At 46.4% G+C, this 14,244-nt stretch overlaps 1 protein-coding gene across 8 annotated transcripts in view; it reads left to right on the top strand.

Annotated features, from left to right (window-relative positions):
* LOC106742511 overlaps nt 1-14,244 on the top strand; it is a 435,221-nt gene that overhangs the window by 19,140 nt on the left and 401,837 nt on the right. For 5 of the 8 annotated variants that reach the window (XM_014615505.1, XM_014615498.1, XM_014615504.1 and 2 more), the window contains exon 1: nt 7-2,041. The exons of 1 other annotated variant lie outside the window; for it this stretch is intronic. In XM_014615505.1, coding sequence (XP_014470991.1) covers nt 1,856-2,041 — 186 coding nt within the window. In that variant the 5' untranslated portion in view covers nt 7-1,855. Of the gene's footprint in view, nt 1-6; nt 2,042-14,244 lie in introns of those variants that run through there. 2 more of the 8 variants (XM_014615496.1, XM_014615497.1) reach the window with 2 other exon arrangements.

Raw genomic sequence — 14,244 nt, 5'->3', positions numbered from 1 at the left:
TCCCCCCTGGAGCCCCCTCCCCCTTTCTCTGTCTCTCTCCTCCGTTCGGGTCCGACCCGACACGACCCGATCCCTAGGCGCGACCCGGCCGGACCTTTGCCCTCTCTTCTCGCCTCTACGCCCGCTTTGTCGCCCGCCGTCTTCACGTGCTTACAACACTCTCTCTTACCGCCCCTATTCGTCGTCTCCGTTACCACTCACTCGCACGCTTCTTCGGCGTCCACACCCGCCCCGGCGTCCCCTCGGAATTCCGAAATAACCGACGTAGAGTTTCCGCGCACGGTCCTTCCTCCACCTCCCTCCGTCGACTCCTACTTCGGCACCGGCGGTGAACCATCGCCCCGCTCCTTCCACGTAGACTCGCAGCCGCGAGACACGCGTTGGTTTGTGAAACCGGCTTGAAGGACACACGCATACGTAGGCAAACACATACACACCGACCGGCAAGGCGCGCGCGCGCTCGCTCGCACACCCTCGACGGCGACCAACTGCAGCCTGTGTGTAAAAGAAGAGAGATACTCGTTGAAAAGCGCGCGGCTAGAGTGCTGCACACTCCTGGCCGACGTTTAGCTTCGAAGGCTTTCAAGCTTTGCCAGACTACTACCACTACTACCGCTGCTGCTGTTACTACTACTACTACCACTATTACTACTACTACTACTACGCTTTCCGAGTGCGCCGCGCGAAGATCGAAGGAGGGACAGAGGAAGTAGAGTGAAGGAGGAGTCGATAGAGAGATCGACGACCTTCGCCGTCGTCTTATCACCGAGCCAAGGAGCGGCCGTCATCTCGCCTAAAACCGGCCGGAGCCTAATCGCTGTCGATATAGCTTCACCTCTTCGCTTCTTCTTACTCCGGTGAGATATCTCTCTCCATCCCTGTCCCGCCCGTCCCCCCGCGCCAGCAGCTTTCGCCCTCTCGGAGATTATCGAGCGGGTAACGCGTGTGCCATCGCCTCCTTCACACGGCCTACGAGCAAAGAGTCGCAAAATCGCTAACCGTCGACGACGACGCCTACGTAAGTCCGCCGCACTTCTTGGGCTAACTCGCCGCGACGGAATCGATATCGGGCGAGAGAGCGTGCGAGAGAGTGGAGCAGCGACGTCGATAAGCCACGCTCGAAACAGCCGACGTCGTCGCTGATAAACGCGAGTCCCGCGAGACGGTTATATTCGCCTCGCGACTACCACGAGGAAGAGGGCGACGCGCGGGTTCCGAGAGGGAAGGTCGAGATCGCGACGCCGAGTTCCACGCGGAAGATCCACGACGACATACAGGAAGAAGCCGCGGGTCGTCGCGCGTTCATGGGACACTAAGTTCGTCGCATCGCGCTTAAACGGCAGATCCTCTTCTTTGCCGTAAGGTACACAGTCTGAAGTAGTTGCACGACTCCGCGGGATTTCGGTTGGGTGTGCGAACAGTGAAGAGAGGGAGAGAAAAGGAGAGAGAGGAGGGGTGTGTGAGTGTGTGCGAACGTGTTTGAGCGAGCGAGTGGGGCGTGAAAGAACGAAAGAGAGAAAGAGAGGGAGAGATTGACGACAGGTGAGAGTGGTGGAACGCAAGGGTTCACTGTTGGGCACCGCGAAATCCCGGGAACGAGTGCCGACGAGCCGTCGCGCGAGGTGGTCGTACTCCATAAATCGAAACGTGTATATCCTTGGCAAGATCAGTTCGATCGACGTGAGTGAACGCGACCAGAGGGAAGGAGACCTCGACCACGAGGAAAGGAAGGTTTAGGAAGGAAGAGAGAGATAGAGAGAGATAGGAGAGGGAGATCGGTGTAGTCGGTGGTCGTAGAGTCGGACTACTCGTAGAGGTCAGCGACGGGGATACTCGGTCTTCCAGGAGTGGAAGAATGGCAATGGTCAACATGACTAGCCTACTGAACGGCAAGGACTCGCGGTGGCTGCAGCTAGAGGTTTGCAGGGAGTTCCAGCGCAACAAGTGCACCAGGCCCGACACGGAGTGCAAGTTCGCCCATCCGCCAGCTAACGTCGAGGTGCAGAACGGACGGGTCACCGCCTGCTACGACAGTATCAAGGTAACGAACCGTTGCATAATCGAGTTTTCGTAGTCGCGTAACGAGCGCGTTCGCGCGTTGCGAAATCGCCGCCGCTCTCGGCGCGCGTCCCCTCATAAACTCCCTCTTCACTTATCTACCACCTTCGGGGAATCGACGAAAGAGCTATCTCCGCTATTCTCTCACGATGTACGTTCCGTTTTATCTATGAAATGTCAATAACCGTGACAAACAAAGAACGATGCGCGTGTCCGTCACGATGACGGGATTTCGAAGCAGCCGGAACATTTTCACCATCTTGTCGGATAAGTCAAGTTGCAGTGTACTCTTGAGCGTTTCTTTTGTTTTATCTTTTTTTTTTTTTTTGTTTACGACGAGCGTCGCGCAGTTTCGATGAGACAAAAAAACGTTAAAGTCTCGGCAGAATGGTCGACTTGTAATTTTAAGGGCAGCGCTTTATGCTCAAAATACTTATCTAAATTATCAGTTGTTCGCTTTTTTTTTATTGCACAACGGTTTGACCGCATACAGAACGACTTTTTAGTTCGGGGGCAGCACAGTCTCATTGCGCGTTACTTAAAGGCACGAGACATTCGTCTTAAACCGAGATAAATCAGCCATTTTGTTAAGGCCCTGCAGCTATCTCGCTGTAACGATCACGGCCGATGTAGACTCTACTGCTCGTCTTGCTCGTCGTTTCGCAGAGAAACGCTACCGATTTCGCGAGAGACCCGCCGGTAAAAGTGCGCTTTGATCTCTCTCGCGTGCCATTAAAATACCGTAAGACGAGAGACGGGTAGATCGCGCTGTCCGGGGCTAAAGCCCCGCGCGGATTACCTCTTCCGACGCGTGAAACGCGCGAGGATCCCTTTGCTATCGCGCTGCAGAATTATCCTTGTGCGCGCGGGGCTGGCTCTCTTCCCGCCTCGCTACAATCGGTCGAAATGAGCGCACGCGTGCGTGGGATCGCGCCGATCGATCTCGCGCGCCCTCCGACTGCTGATCTCGCCGATACAAAGCCGATAATTTGTAACGTCACGCGGCGAGATAAGGAGAACCGGTTGTAACTTACGACGGGTAATAAGTCTCCTATCGCCGCGATCGGGCGCGCGCTCGGAGGGACGCCGGTTTATGGATTTTAGAATATTCCATCGCGCTCTCGGGACGTAAGCGCGCCCGTTTTCCTCGGCGAGGCAGGGCGCGATTAAACGAACGCGCGCGCGGGCAAGAGGGTGGAGACGGCGGAACGAGGCGCGGCCCGTCTTCCGAGCGTCTCGCCTGCGCGAGATATTGAACCGGAGAATTGAATTCGCAGTTATTAATAGCGACAATTATTCAACGCGCGGGAAGCGAGAATACCAATCGACATTGGCGATAAATCAGACGGGTTCGCGAGGGTAGGAGACTGGCGAGCATTATGTAAAAATTGCAGACTCTCGAAAGGACGTGCGCGCACCGTCGCCGACGGCGACGACGTCATCGTCGTCGTCATCGATGGTGCCGTATTGTCTGATTGCACTTATACACGCACGTTCGTGATTAGATAAAACGGGGGAGAATCGCTTATACGTATGACGCGCGCGCAAAGGCGTGGCAGTGTAATAGCGAATACGTATAGCGACGTGTGTCGTCGATATATATATCCTTTCGCGGCTCCGTCGTTATCTTCTCTTTCGCGATAATCTTGGCTTATACGAGTACGCGAAGTCGCGAGATAACGGTAAGGCATAATGTATGTACTTTTTTCATGGATACGCGAGGAGACCGCGTTTTTACACGGAATTTTCGACTTCGCGACCGATGAATGGCGCTTTATCAACGTCGGTTACACTAGTCAACAAATTTTTACTTTTTTCTATGTATCCGCAATGTGAAATACATGTTCCCAAATGGTTTTTGTTTCATTCGATACGAATCCGTTGTCCAAATTTGGTTGTTGAGTCAATTTTCCGAAAAATCAGTCAGAGGCCGGAAATGTCATTTTTGAGGATTTTCATGATATCGTAGCACCAACAACAAATATTTTCCTAAATTTCGATAATGGTATGCAAAAATATCAGCTTTTAGTTTTAACATGCATGTCGTTGCGTATCGTTTAATTTTTTGTTTTCAAAATATACTTAAAAATACGAACACTCGCACACGCTCGACATCAGTATCATGTTGAGCTGAATTTTGGACACGAGAAATCATATTGAAACGATACAAAATATATTTTAAAACTAAAAGTTGATACTTTTGCGTGGCATTGACGAAATATAGGAAAAAAAATTTACTGCCCGTGCTACAACGTCATGAGAAATTTCAAAATTAACGTTTTTAGCTTCTGATGTCATTTTCTCAAAATTGTGACCCAATAGTCATATTTGGACAACAAATTCGTGCTCAGCGGACGAAAATCGTTCGGGAACACCTATTTTCGCCCTGGATACAGAAACCTTGTTGACTAGTGTTATTGACTATCGTGCGCTGTCGAAACTTCGCTTCGACGAAACGTCGATAAGAAAAAAGCCATCGTTAAATATTTCATGCCGACAGAAATTTGTGCAAAGAGTTCAATCAATTTGCTTTGTACTGCGGACTGGTCGAAAATTTTTCCTCGAAATTATGGAATTATCAGAAAATAGGGACAGAGAAAGTTGCGCGTCTGAATATATCACGTAATATTTAACGTCGTACTTAGCGTCACTCATCGTTAATCTTTATTACGTCATAAATTAATAGTCAATTAATATCTACACAGCGATGAATTACCGAAATGAAATTCTCGTATTGTTATTTATTGCTGCATCATCATTGGGACCGATCGAGCACTCGAAACGTTCTTATGCCCCATTAATCATTCCACGGGATGCTTCATCTTTAGTTTGCGATCCGGTTTGTATCCGATTAAAATCAAATTCCCGTTGAAGGACGGTAGTTCCGTAATTACATTTTTCACCTAATTTCCGCCGAGAAGAAAGAAGTTCGTCCTGAATTCGTCGTGCAGCCTGGTCATTACTACTTGCACTAATAGCGCGTGCTCCGCTTGAAGGAGCTTCTTGCGACCGCGGCTGTTAATTTTCGCCTCATGTGCTTATGCGCGATGTTGCCCGTCAGTTTTTAGACTCGGCCACATGAACATACGCATGCATATGAGGAATACGTGATTAGATAGCAAGTGGCAAAAAGATAACGTCCACAGGGAGCGGCTTGCCGCCATATCGTCTGAATATTCTCGAGGTGCGCTCACGGTCGATTCGTTTCGCGCGTACAAACACACACACACACACGCGCGCGCGCGGAGAGCAATGCACAATCGTGCACACGAGTCGTGGCGAGGGCAGAGCCGCATTTAATTCTGGAAGCTATTAATGTCGCTGGTAGTGCCTGAAAGGCCGCGTTGTCCGTCGAACTTTGGTCGTTTCTTTGCCTCTCCGCTCCTCGCACGTTCTTCCTCGATAATGCCGCTCGTTACGTTTAATCGCTCCAGATGAATGGAGCGACGCGCGCGCGTACGCATATACGCGCCGTAGCTTTAATATAAAGTGGTCCAAAAGCGACAAACGCGTTCGCGAGCATATTCGGAGTAGCGCTGTTAATTTCGAGTACCTGGGTCTTTCAGTAACTGAGTGTACGGCTGTCCGACTAGAAGTTTGTTCCGTGGTCCAGTTCGGGTTGACCTTAACTGGTTGTTGGGTTCATCTAAGGTTATACTATCGGATCTTAAGAAGTCATGTAACACTGCGTGGTGGTCAGGTTCTTAGTCAGGATTCATCNATCAATAAAATATAAAGAAAATGCGTAATATTCTTTGTTTGTGAGCGAATGCACTCACTTTCTCGCGTGCAATGCTCCGCTGGATCTGCCCAGCGCAGGGCACGGAATGCAAGGAAGGATCGGTGTGGTGATGGAAATTCTTTGCAATCGAGCTGCGGTTGTGCAATGGTTTATTCTTCTGTTAAGCCAGAATGGCGATCTGGCCTTTACAATGCAGGCGTGATGATGTTCTTCCTTTTCTTGTGCCACGCGCAACCGCGGTTACAAGACGCAACACGATTCAAGTCGACGATCACAACGTTCAAAATTACAAATATGATTAAATGAAGACCGACAATCACTCGCGAAGTAGTCGCGAGGCCGCGAAAGATGTCTCGTAACGAGATAAAGAGAAAACGTGAGATTGATGTCTCGCACGGACGGTTGACCCGTAGCGAGCCGAGATACGCGAAAAATTAGAACCGAACAGCTTGTTCTAATTTCGATTCGAAAAGTCTCTCTCGCTGAGAGTTCGCTTAACGTTTTTTCAACGGTCTCTCGTGCTCTCAAGGCACCTAGTTTATATACCGGTATAACGTGGTTTTTTTTCTTTCAGCGGAACGAATAGATTGATCGACCTTCGATCGGACGAAGCCTTTTCGATCATGTTTTGGATACGATGTGACAATTCGGTGTTCTTCTATCCGAACATGTGATGAGATACGCGTGTTTCATGTTTACTTATGTTCTTGTTGTTTAGAGATCGTTTGCCGCATCATTCTCGGCTCACATGATGAGCATGATAACATTAACGATTTCAATTCGAATTTTTAACAATCATAATGTCCTCATTAGGTTATACTGAATTTCTATCACGTTTTATCTCAAGGATTATGATTAAATTAGGATTTATAAAGAGCAACGAGTGCTAAACTAATAAAAAATACTTACAAAATACAAATCAAAGCACAACTAATGTTAGAATTGGGCGATTTTCGACTTTAATAGTGCAAAAACTGAAATATTTTCTCATAGAAAAAATTATAAAAATAAATTTTAGTAATCAAACCTATTATATACTAACTTTTCCTACAAAAAATCCGTACTAGAGACTAATAATCATAATAGGTAAAGTGAGTAAGCTGCCCCGAAAAAGACTTGATCAATAAAATTTTATAAAATAATACATTAGGACAATAATACATTAAAATTCTACTATGTACTTAATCATTATAACTTTACAAGAGTTTTCCTTATTCGATTTTTACCAGTACATAATTAGGTTTTCCATAGCAAGGATTACTTTGCACTAACCTAGTTAGAATCTTGCGCAATCGGGTATATCTGGATGACAATTTCTAGTCGATTAATTTCAGACGTTACAAATTATTGATACTTCCAGCGATAACAGGTAATAATAACGTCTGAAATTAGCCATATACTCAATTATTGAAAGATTCATGCACTCAAGTAGTCGAAATTAACAGCATTAATTCGGAGTTAATTTATTATTGCCTCGTCGCGAAATCACACGCGCTGCCATTATTTCAGATCGTCGGTGTCGTGCGCGAATATCCGAAGAATCCGAAGTTGGACTCCCGACGGAGCAAATCCGCGAATCGAAATCTCAGCCGAGAAAAGTAGTCCTTTTGCACTCTCTCGGCGATCCCTTAATCTCATAATATTGACAACTGTCTCGATAGCCGGGATCAAGCTGGAATTTCACTCCGAGGAATTACAGTCTCAGCGATGCGGTCTCGCTCCCCTTTTAATTTTCGATGAGACGGGCAACTCCGCCGGTTCGTGTAAAGATTGAATTGTCCTTGTATATCGCGAAAATGACGCGCGAGAGCGCGCGGCACACACTCGTTCCAGGATCCGGACAACGTGGCGCGAGACTTTCTGTTAAGACTTTCCGCGGTATATACAGGAGAAAGCCGGGCGTTCTCGAGAGCGCCGATATTACCCCGAAGAAATATTAGCAATAAACCATTGCATTACGTACATCGGACCCCGACTGTCTGCCGGGGCTGCCGGAGTCTCCTATGGAGTCCGTCTCGTTTCTCGCGCCGTTTAGGTGCCAGAAACGCGACTCTCCTCGCATTTCGCCGATGAAATAAAGGCTCATTTTTCGGACTGGGAAATAAAGGAGAGTGGCTATCGCCGTTTCCCACGTCTTATCGTTCCTCCCTAGGCGCGGATAGTATCTCCGGCAAAAGCTAGATTAATTCCCCGAGGATAGATGCGGAGAATGAGATGGGGGGAGGGGGGACGCGGGCGTAACTTGGCCCGGTCTCGTCTCTCCACACGTTTGCATCGATTCGACACACCGCGATACCGCCGCCAAGTATATTTAATACCGCATATACTTAGCTTTTATTCCCTCCTACCCTGCGGGGACCAGGACTCGCGCCCGTCCTCGTTATGACGGCGCGCGTCCGATAAGAGGAAATCTATTGTGATGTTAACTGCAAGAATTACGCGCTGTAAAATGGAGGAAGATTGTAGCAGTCGTGGCGACTTTGCCAGCCGCGCACAAAAAGCTTCTAGGGGCATTAATGACTGTAAAATGCGCGCGTCTCGATATTTCAACGTTCGCGGAATCTCGCGTTCCTTGTTGACTATTGCCCCCTTCCCCTCCCTTCAGCTTCTGGATGGTTTGAAAAAACTTTTCCTCTCAGCTTGTGACGGACTCTCTTGTTCTCTCTTTACTTGATGATTCTTTAAATTTTAATTTAAAATGTAAAGAGGAATTTAAAGAAGGGAAATTCTTTTGTGGATCGACGATAATTGCACTTATGTAACAGTGGAAGCGGCATAAAACTTTTATTTTAAGTTATTACGCCACACTGAAATTATACCGCTCTCTCGCTCGTCTAGCAAAAAAGGGCCGCAGACGGGATATCGTGCCATCTGTCGATCCGACGAGAACCGGTCTTGTAGAACCAAAAAGTGCTAAAAAAGAAACGGGAGGAAACGGGTTTATATTCCACAATGCTTGGGCGCGCGACGCGACGCGCTATCATAGACGCTCAGTTTTCGCAGCGGCGTGTCCGTGGCGTAATTTCGCTCGTTTTTAAATTAAACAGTTTTGAAATGCGATTCGACCTTCTCTGGGGATTATGTATACTCAGAAATAACGCGCTCGTGTCAATCATTTCTCTGCCCGTTACGTAAACTGGCTGACGTGTGTGTGTTCATTCCCAACAACGCGCGGTACACCGGATCGCCCGTGAAGCGTAACGCGCTCCGTTCACGCTCGGAAACGCGGCTCACGCGCATCGGGGAGCGATAAAAACGCGCGGCTGGGCCAACATTTTTCCATCGATTTGTAATCGACAGCGGGTGTCCGACCATCGTCGTTACAAATCTGAAGGAGAATCCGGCTCGCCAATAATGCCGGTGGAGCGAAGCGTGGAAGGCGTGCGATTACGACGACGTCGAGCGCGATTTAACGAACGAAGGACCGTTATACCGCTTGCGTTTCGCGCCGCGACGATACGTTAACGCGACGATGGTTACGATTCGCCGTCGCGCGAAATTCACACTTTCGATTCCAATTAAGCCGATTGCACGGCGCGATATTAAAGTAGACCTCCGGTTTAATCGCCGTGTGCAGTGGTGCGGAGGTGGAAAAAATCGAAAACCTTGAAAATAATGTTTTTATGTATCGGCCACGTGAGGATACTTAGTAGTATTTTGTTATAAATGTGAAGATATTTTATTCGTTTGATTGAAGGAAAAAATCTCAAATCGTACAGATAGATCTTTATATTCTAACTGCACGGAGAAAATATTATGAGAAAAATTACCACAAAAATTTGTTAATGTTGAACCATACCGAAATTATGACTGAAATTATTATGTGTGTTGTAATTTTTAATGATGTGTATAATGAAATACATCACTAAAGATTATGACACATATAATAAATTCAGTTATAATTCCGGTATGGTCCAACATTATAAAATTTTGTAGTCTAATCTTAACTACGATATTTTCTTCATGTGTTATCTAACGTCTGTTTAACCGAAATATATCTCATGTATTTCAAATGTGTACAGTCTTACTTTATACGCGACATAATTACTTTTCTAAAGTTCTCAATGAAAATCCTATTACAATATTTGTAACAGTGATACATAATTTCAAGTTTTATTTCATTATAGTCTGTAAAAAAATGTTCCACTTTTCTCCAAGCTCTCGGATGTATTTTTCAGCAACACATACTATTACCAAACTGTCCTATTAAAATTACGTGTTACTTCTTACAATTTTAGCGCCGTAATTGTATTACTTTTGTATAATATAAAATATTACTATAAAATATTATTTAATACATAAAAATGTCACGTAATAATAATTATTAAATGAGAAATTATAAAATAATTCTTTTGTAGTGCGCGCGATTGTGACGATTACAAGCATAGATTAATATAATTAGTGTTATTCGTATTTCATTTCTATGTCGGATGTCTCAATGTTATTCTCCATATGAGCTTAAAATTAAAAGAAGGAAACAACAGTGAGATCATAAAACGTATGAAGAAATTCCGAAAATATGAAGTATTTTTTCCGCATTTCCGTACAGTGCACCGCTGCGCGTTTACCGTCCCCGTACACGTCGACGTCGAACGCCTGTATTTAAAAGGAGAATACGACCGGGTTAGGCGCGACCAAGTTCTCTCTTCGGCTTCGGGGCTTGCGGCCCGGGCGTCTCGTGGAGTACACCGCGCGCGCTTTTGTCTCTTATCCAGGCCCACCGTGGTGCGGTCTCTCGACTTCGATCCCCACCCCCTCCCCGCTCGTAGCTCTTATTCACCCTCGGCGCGTTATCGATTCCAATTACCTTAAAACTTTCAATTAATTCAGCTGTCGAGCGTTTTACGCGCGCGGCGGAACGGCGCCCGGGCGCGACCATCGGCCATTTCTCGGGCGCAGATGTCGCGGGCCACGGAGCAGCGATGCTGAAATTTAATATCGACACCTTCCACCGTGCGCGCGATATCGAGAGAACAGCGGGTATCGGTACGATCGGGAGGATACAGCTTGCAAAGAGCGCAGACGACGAGCGTGGCGCGCGTTCATCGGATCAATTGATGATACTTAAATTGGATCAGCGCGTTGGTAGCGTCGCTAACGAACGAGCGGAGGTATCGATACTCCATTAAATTTCACTTCCACGCTAGAAGTCACGTATGAACGCTCCCATTTTATCGGCTCGTCACGGCCCGTCGCCGATCGACGCGCCGTTTCTTTCTGCCCGCTGTCGGCCCCGCTCGCGAACCGTACGCGGCGATAACGTTCCGTTCTCACGCTGATAAACCGCGCTCGAGAGAGCGCCGACGATAATGCCCGGGGACGCGCATCGACCGAGCGAACGACCGACCGACCGACCGATTGACAATCGGTCTTTTAGGAAAATTCGGTGAAAATAAAACGGGCCCGATAACTCGCGTAAACAAGGTAGCGGGCCGCGATAAAATTTCTTTGTTGCGCTGCTTAATAAAGCTAGACCGAAATGTTAATATCGTTGCGGCGGTAGGCGCCCGTTCGCCGCTGTATGTGTGCAGGTTTAATGTTTGAGCTACCAATATTTGCGCGGTGGAATATTATATCAACATTATGCGAGACTCTAATTTCGAAAGTGATATAAGTTCGGCCCGGGACGCGGCCGACGGCCGACGCGGGATAAATCAAACAGCCGGATGTTGTTTCATTTTCGGAATTAAATTGACTCGTCGGGCCCGATTCGAACTCGCGATTGCTCGCGTTTTCGGTTATTTTAACGCGGAGATCAGAGGCCAGGCGCATTTTCGCAGCGTTGCCATACCTAATATAATCCTGCTCGCGCTTGTTTCATTCGAGATTATTTTTATTTCTCTGTTACATTTTTACGCGATTTGAGCGAACATTCTGGCATTTCATAGCTTTCTTCAATAATTCAAGAATATTAATTTGAAACTGTGAAGCGGGATTATGAAATGCCGGAACGCTCACTCGCCAAATAAAAATGTAACGGGAAGTGTGAATTTTCGGATCAAGTGGTCCCGAACAGAACAGCTGGGTTAAGCTACTTTTTGTCATTTTTTCTTGACAACTTACTAAAAAATTCACTACTGTTCAAGATAGGTCACTAGAGTCTCTTTTTTTTCCTGAACTGCCGTTGAATGTGCAAAATATGAGCGTCTTATATATTTCTTTGACGCGTCTTAATAAAACTGCACCGAAAGCATATTTGCATCGCTCAAGTCTTTGATCTTTCCTTGATATGAACTTTAAGCGAAATCGTATTATAAAAAGAATTTGCTGCATGTTAAACTACCCAAAGATAAATCTGAGAAGGTAAAAATAAGTATTATTTTTTTTGCTTAATTTTTTATCTTAGTATTCTCAGAATTTGCTCGCACTGAGAACAAACCCGCTTAGTTGACTAAACAAAATTCTTATTTGGATATACAAACGGATGGTTTGATTGTAGGAACCGAAGTTTGGTTCTCTAAACCAAACCTTTTTTTTATTTTCGCAGAGAACCAAACTTTGATTCTCACATTCAAAATATTTGTTTGCCCATATCCAAATAAGAATTTTGAGCCGAACTAAATGGGTTTGTCAGTGCGTTATTTTGATGTCTGAGAGATTTGTCATCTTTTCTGCCAAAAAGCGGTAACTGTTTCACTTTTTTGTCCCGCTGACTTAATGGCAACGCTGATTTCACGTGCGAGATTATATCCGGTTGCGTCGAAGACGCGTGCCGCCTCTTTATGTCGTCGCTCTAACGAGTAAAAAATTTCAACGATTCTCGATTGATTCCGCTAACGATAACGTAATGACACCAATTCGACACACAACGATCGTGTACTCGCCATCTCGTAATCGGCACGAGATAAAACAAGAACGAGAGCGGAGGAAGTAAAAAGATAACACGACGGTTTCCCGCTTCACCGCGAACAGTCGCGCGAGTTCCGTTCGCCGGCGCGAAAGAGAGAGAGAGCTCGCCGTGAAAGCGACGTCGTCGTCGGCGGCAGTTTCCTGGCTCGGTCAATGTACAGTAACATTAGATTCTCGCGGGATTCTCGCCGGGCAACGACGGCGGCGGCAGCGTCGTATTTCCGTGACGGGGATCAGAAAATCGCGGGCTGGAGCGCGCGCCACCACGGCGGCGGGAGGAGGCGGTCGGCCGGCCCGCGTTTCACGCCGGTAGACACGAAAAACATAGTTAACAGCTGCCGGCGTCGGCGTCGACGGCATCGCCGTCGTCGTCGTCGTCGTGGCGGCGGCTACGGCTGCACCTGTCGTGTCCGTTAACGCGCGACTAAAATACGGAACGCGATGCGCGTGCGACGAGAATGACAGTGTGTACATATGTGTGTATGTGTGTGTGAGAGAGCTCGTGAGCGGAATCGTCCCGTCGACGATTACGAGACCTCTCCTTCTTCTCTCGCCTTTTCCCACCCACCTACTCAGCCGCCCTTTTCCCCGGCTTTCTTCCTGGCGAACCACTCGACAGGATGTACCTGTCCGATAGGATGAGGTGTTCGGCGCGTCTTCCGCCTTCCCGTCCGCAGAATTTTTCAATATTCTCGCCCGCGCCGGAGGAAGATTAAAATGCGGAAAGACGGGCTTCTTGTTCCGTCGTCCCTTTTTCTTCTTCCTTTTTTCTCCACGGACTCGGCTTATAGCTGCTGCCGCGCGAAGCGATGTACAGGCAGGGGGGATGGTGGCGGTACAAGGTGGAGAACGGCCGGAGTTTTCGGTCCCGACGCGCTTCAACTTGCAACGATTTCTGCAAAATTGTGAAAAGTCGTAAAATATCGTTGATCATTGGGGTCAGTGAATTGCGAATGTGTGGAACTATGAATTTTCGTTTTGCTTTCCTACGCCAGCATAAATTCCGTCGAACTTGAAAGATCAACAGAGTCTCGAGGTATAACGTTAACCAGTTATTGTCTTTTCATGCTATAAATGGTTATCTACCGTCGTTTTGGGGTTTTAAGAAGGACTTATTTAAGAATAATTTAACATATTTGATTATCTCATTATTTCACCCGCATTTAATTATTTTTAATTTCAATCTCGTCGATGTATAAATTATATAATTTATTATTTAATTGCAAATAGGACACCTCAGATGAACAAATATTAAATAATCTGATAACAATTAATAGGTGAATATAATTAACCATGAATAAATAACGAATAAATTACGTGAGCTTTCTTTTCCCCCAACCCTTTTTTATATTTTTTATTTTGCCTTAAACGTTTTGATGAGATATAGGGATTCAAAATAAGTAAAAAAGAGAAATTGTACACGGAGAAAATATTGTGGTAAAAATTATCACAAAATTTTTTAACGATGGACCATGCCGGAATTATGATTGAAATTATTATATGCATTGTAATCTTTAGTGATGTATATAATTAAATATACCACTAAAGATTACAACAAACATAATAATTTCAGTTATAGTTCCGGTATGGTTTCC

This window comes from Dinoponera quadriceps, unplaced genomic scaffold (assembly GCF_001313825.1).
Source record: "Dinoponera quadriceps isolate SergipeBrazil2010 unplaced genomic scaffold, ASM131382v1 scaffold113, whole genome shotgun sequence".
Classification (NCBI taxonomy): domain Eukaryota; kingdom Metazoa; phylum Arthropoda; class Insecta; order Hymenoptera; family Formicidae; genus Dinoponera; species Dinoponera quadriceps.
The sequence above is the reverse complement of the archived record's forward strand: the minus strand, read 5'-3'. Positions and strand labels throughout refer to the sequence as shown.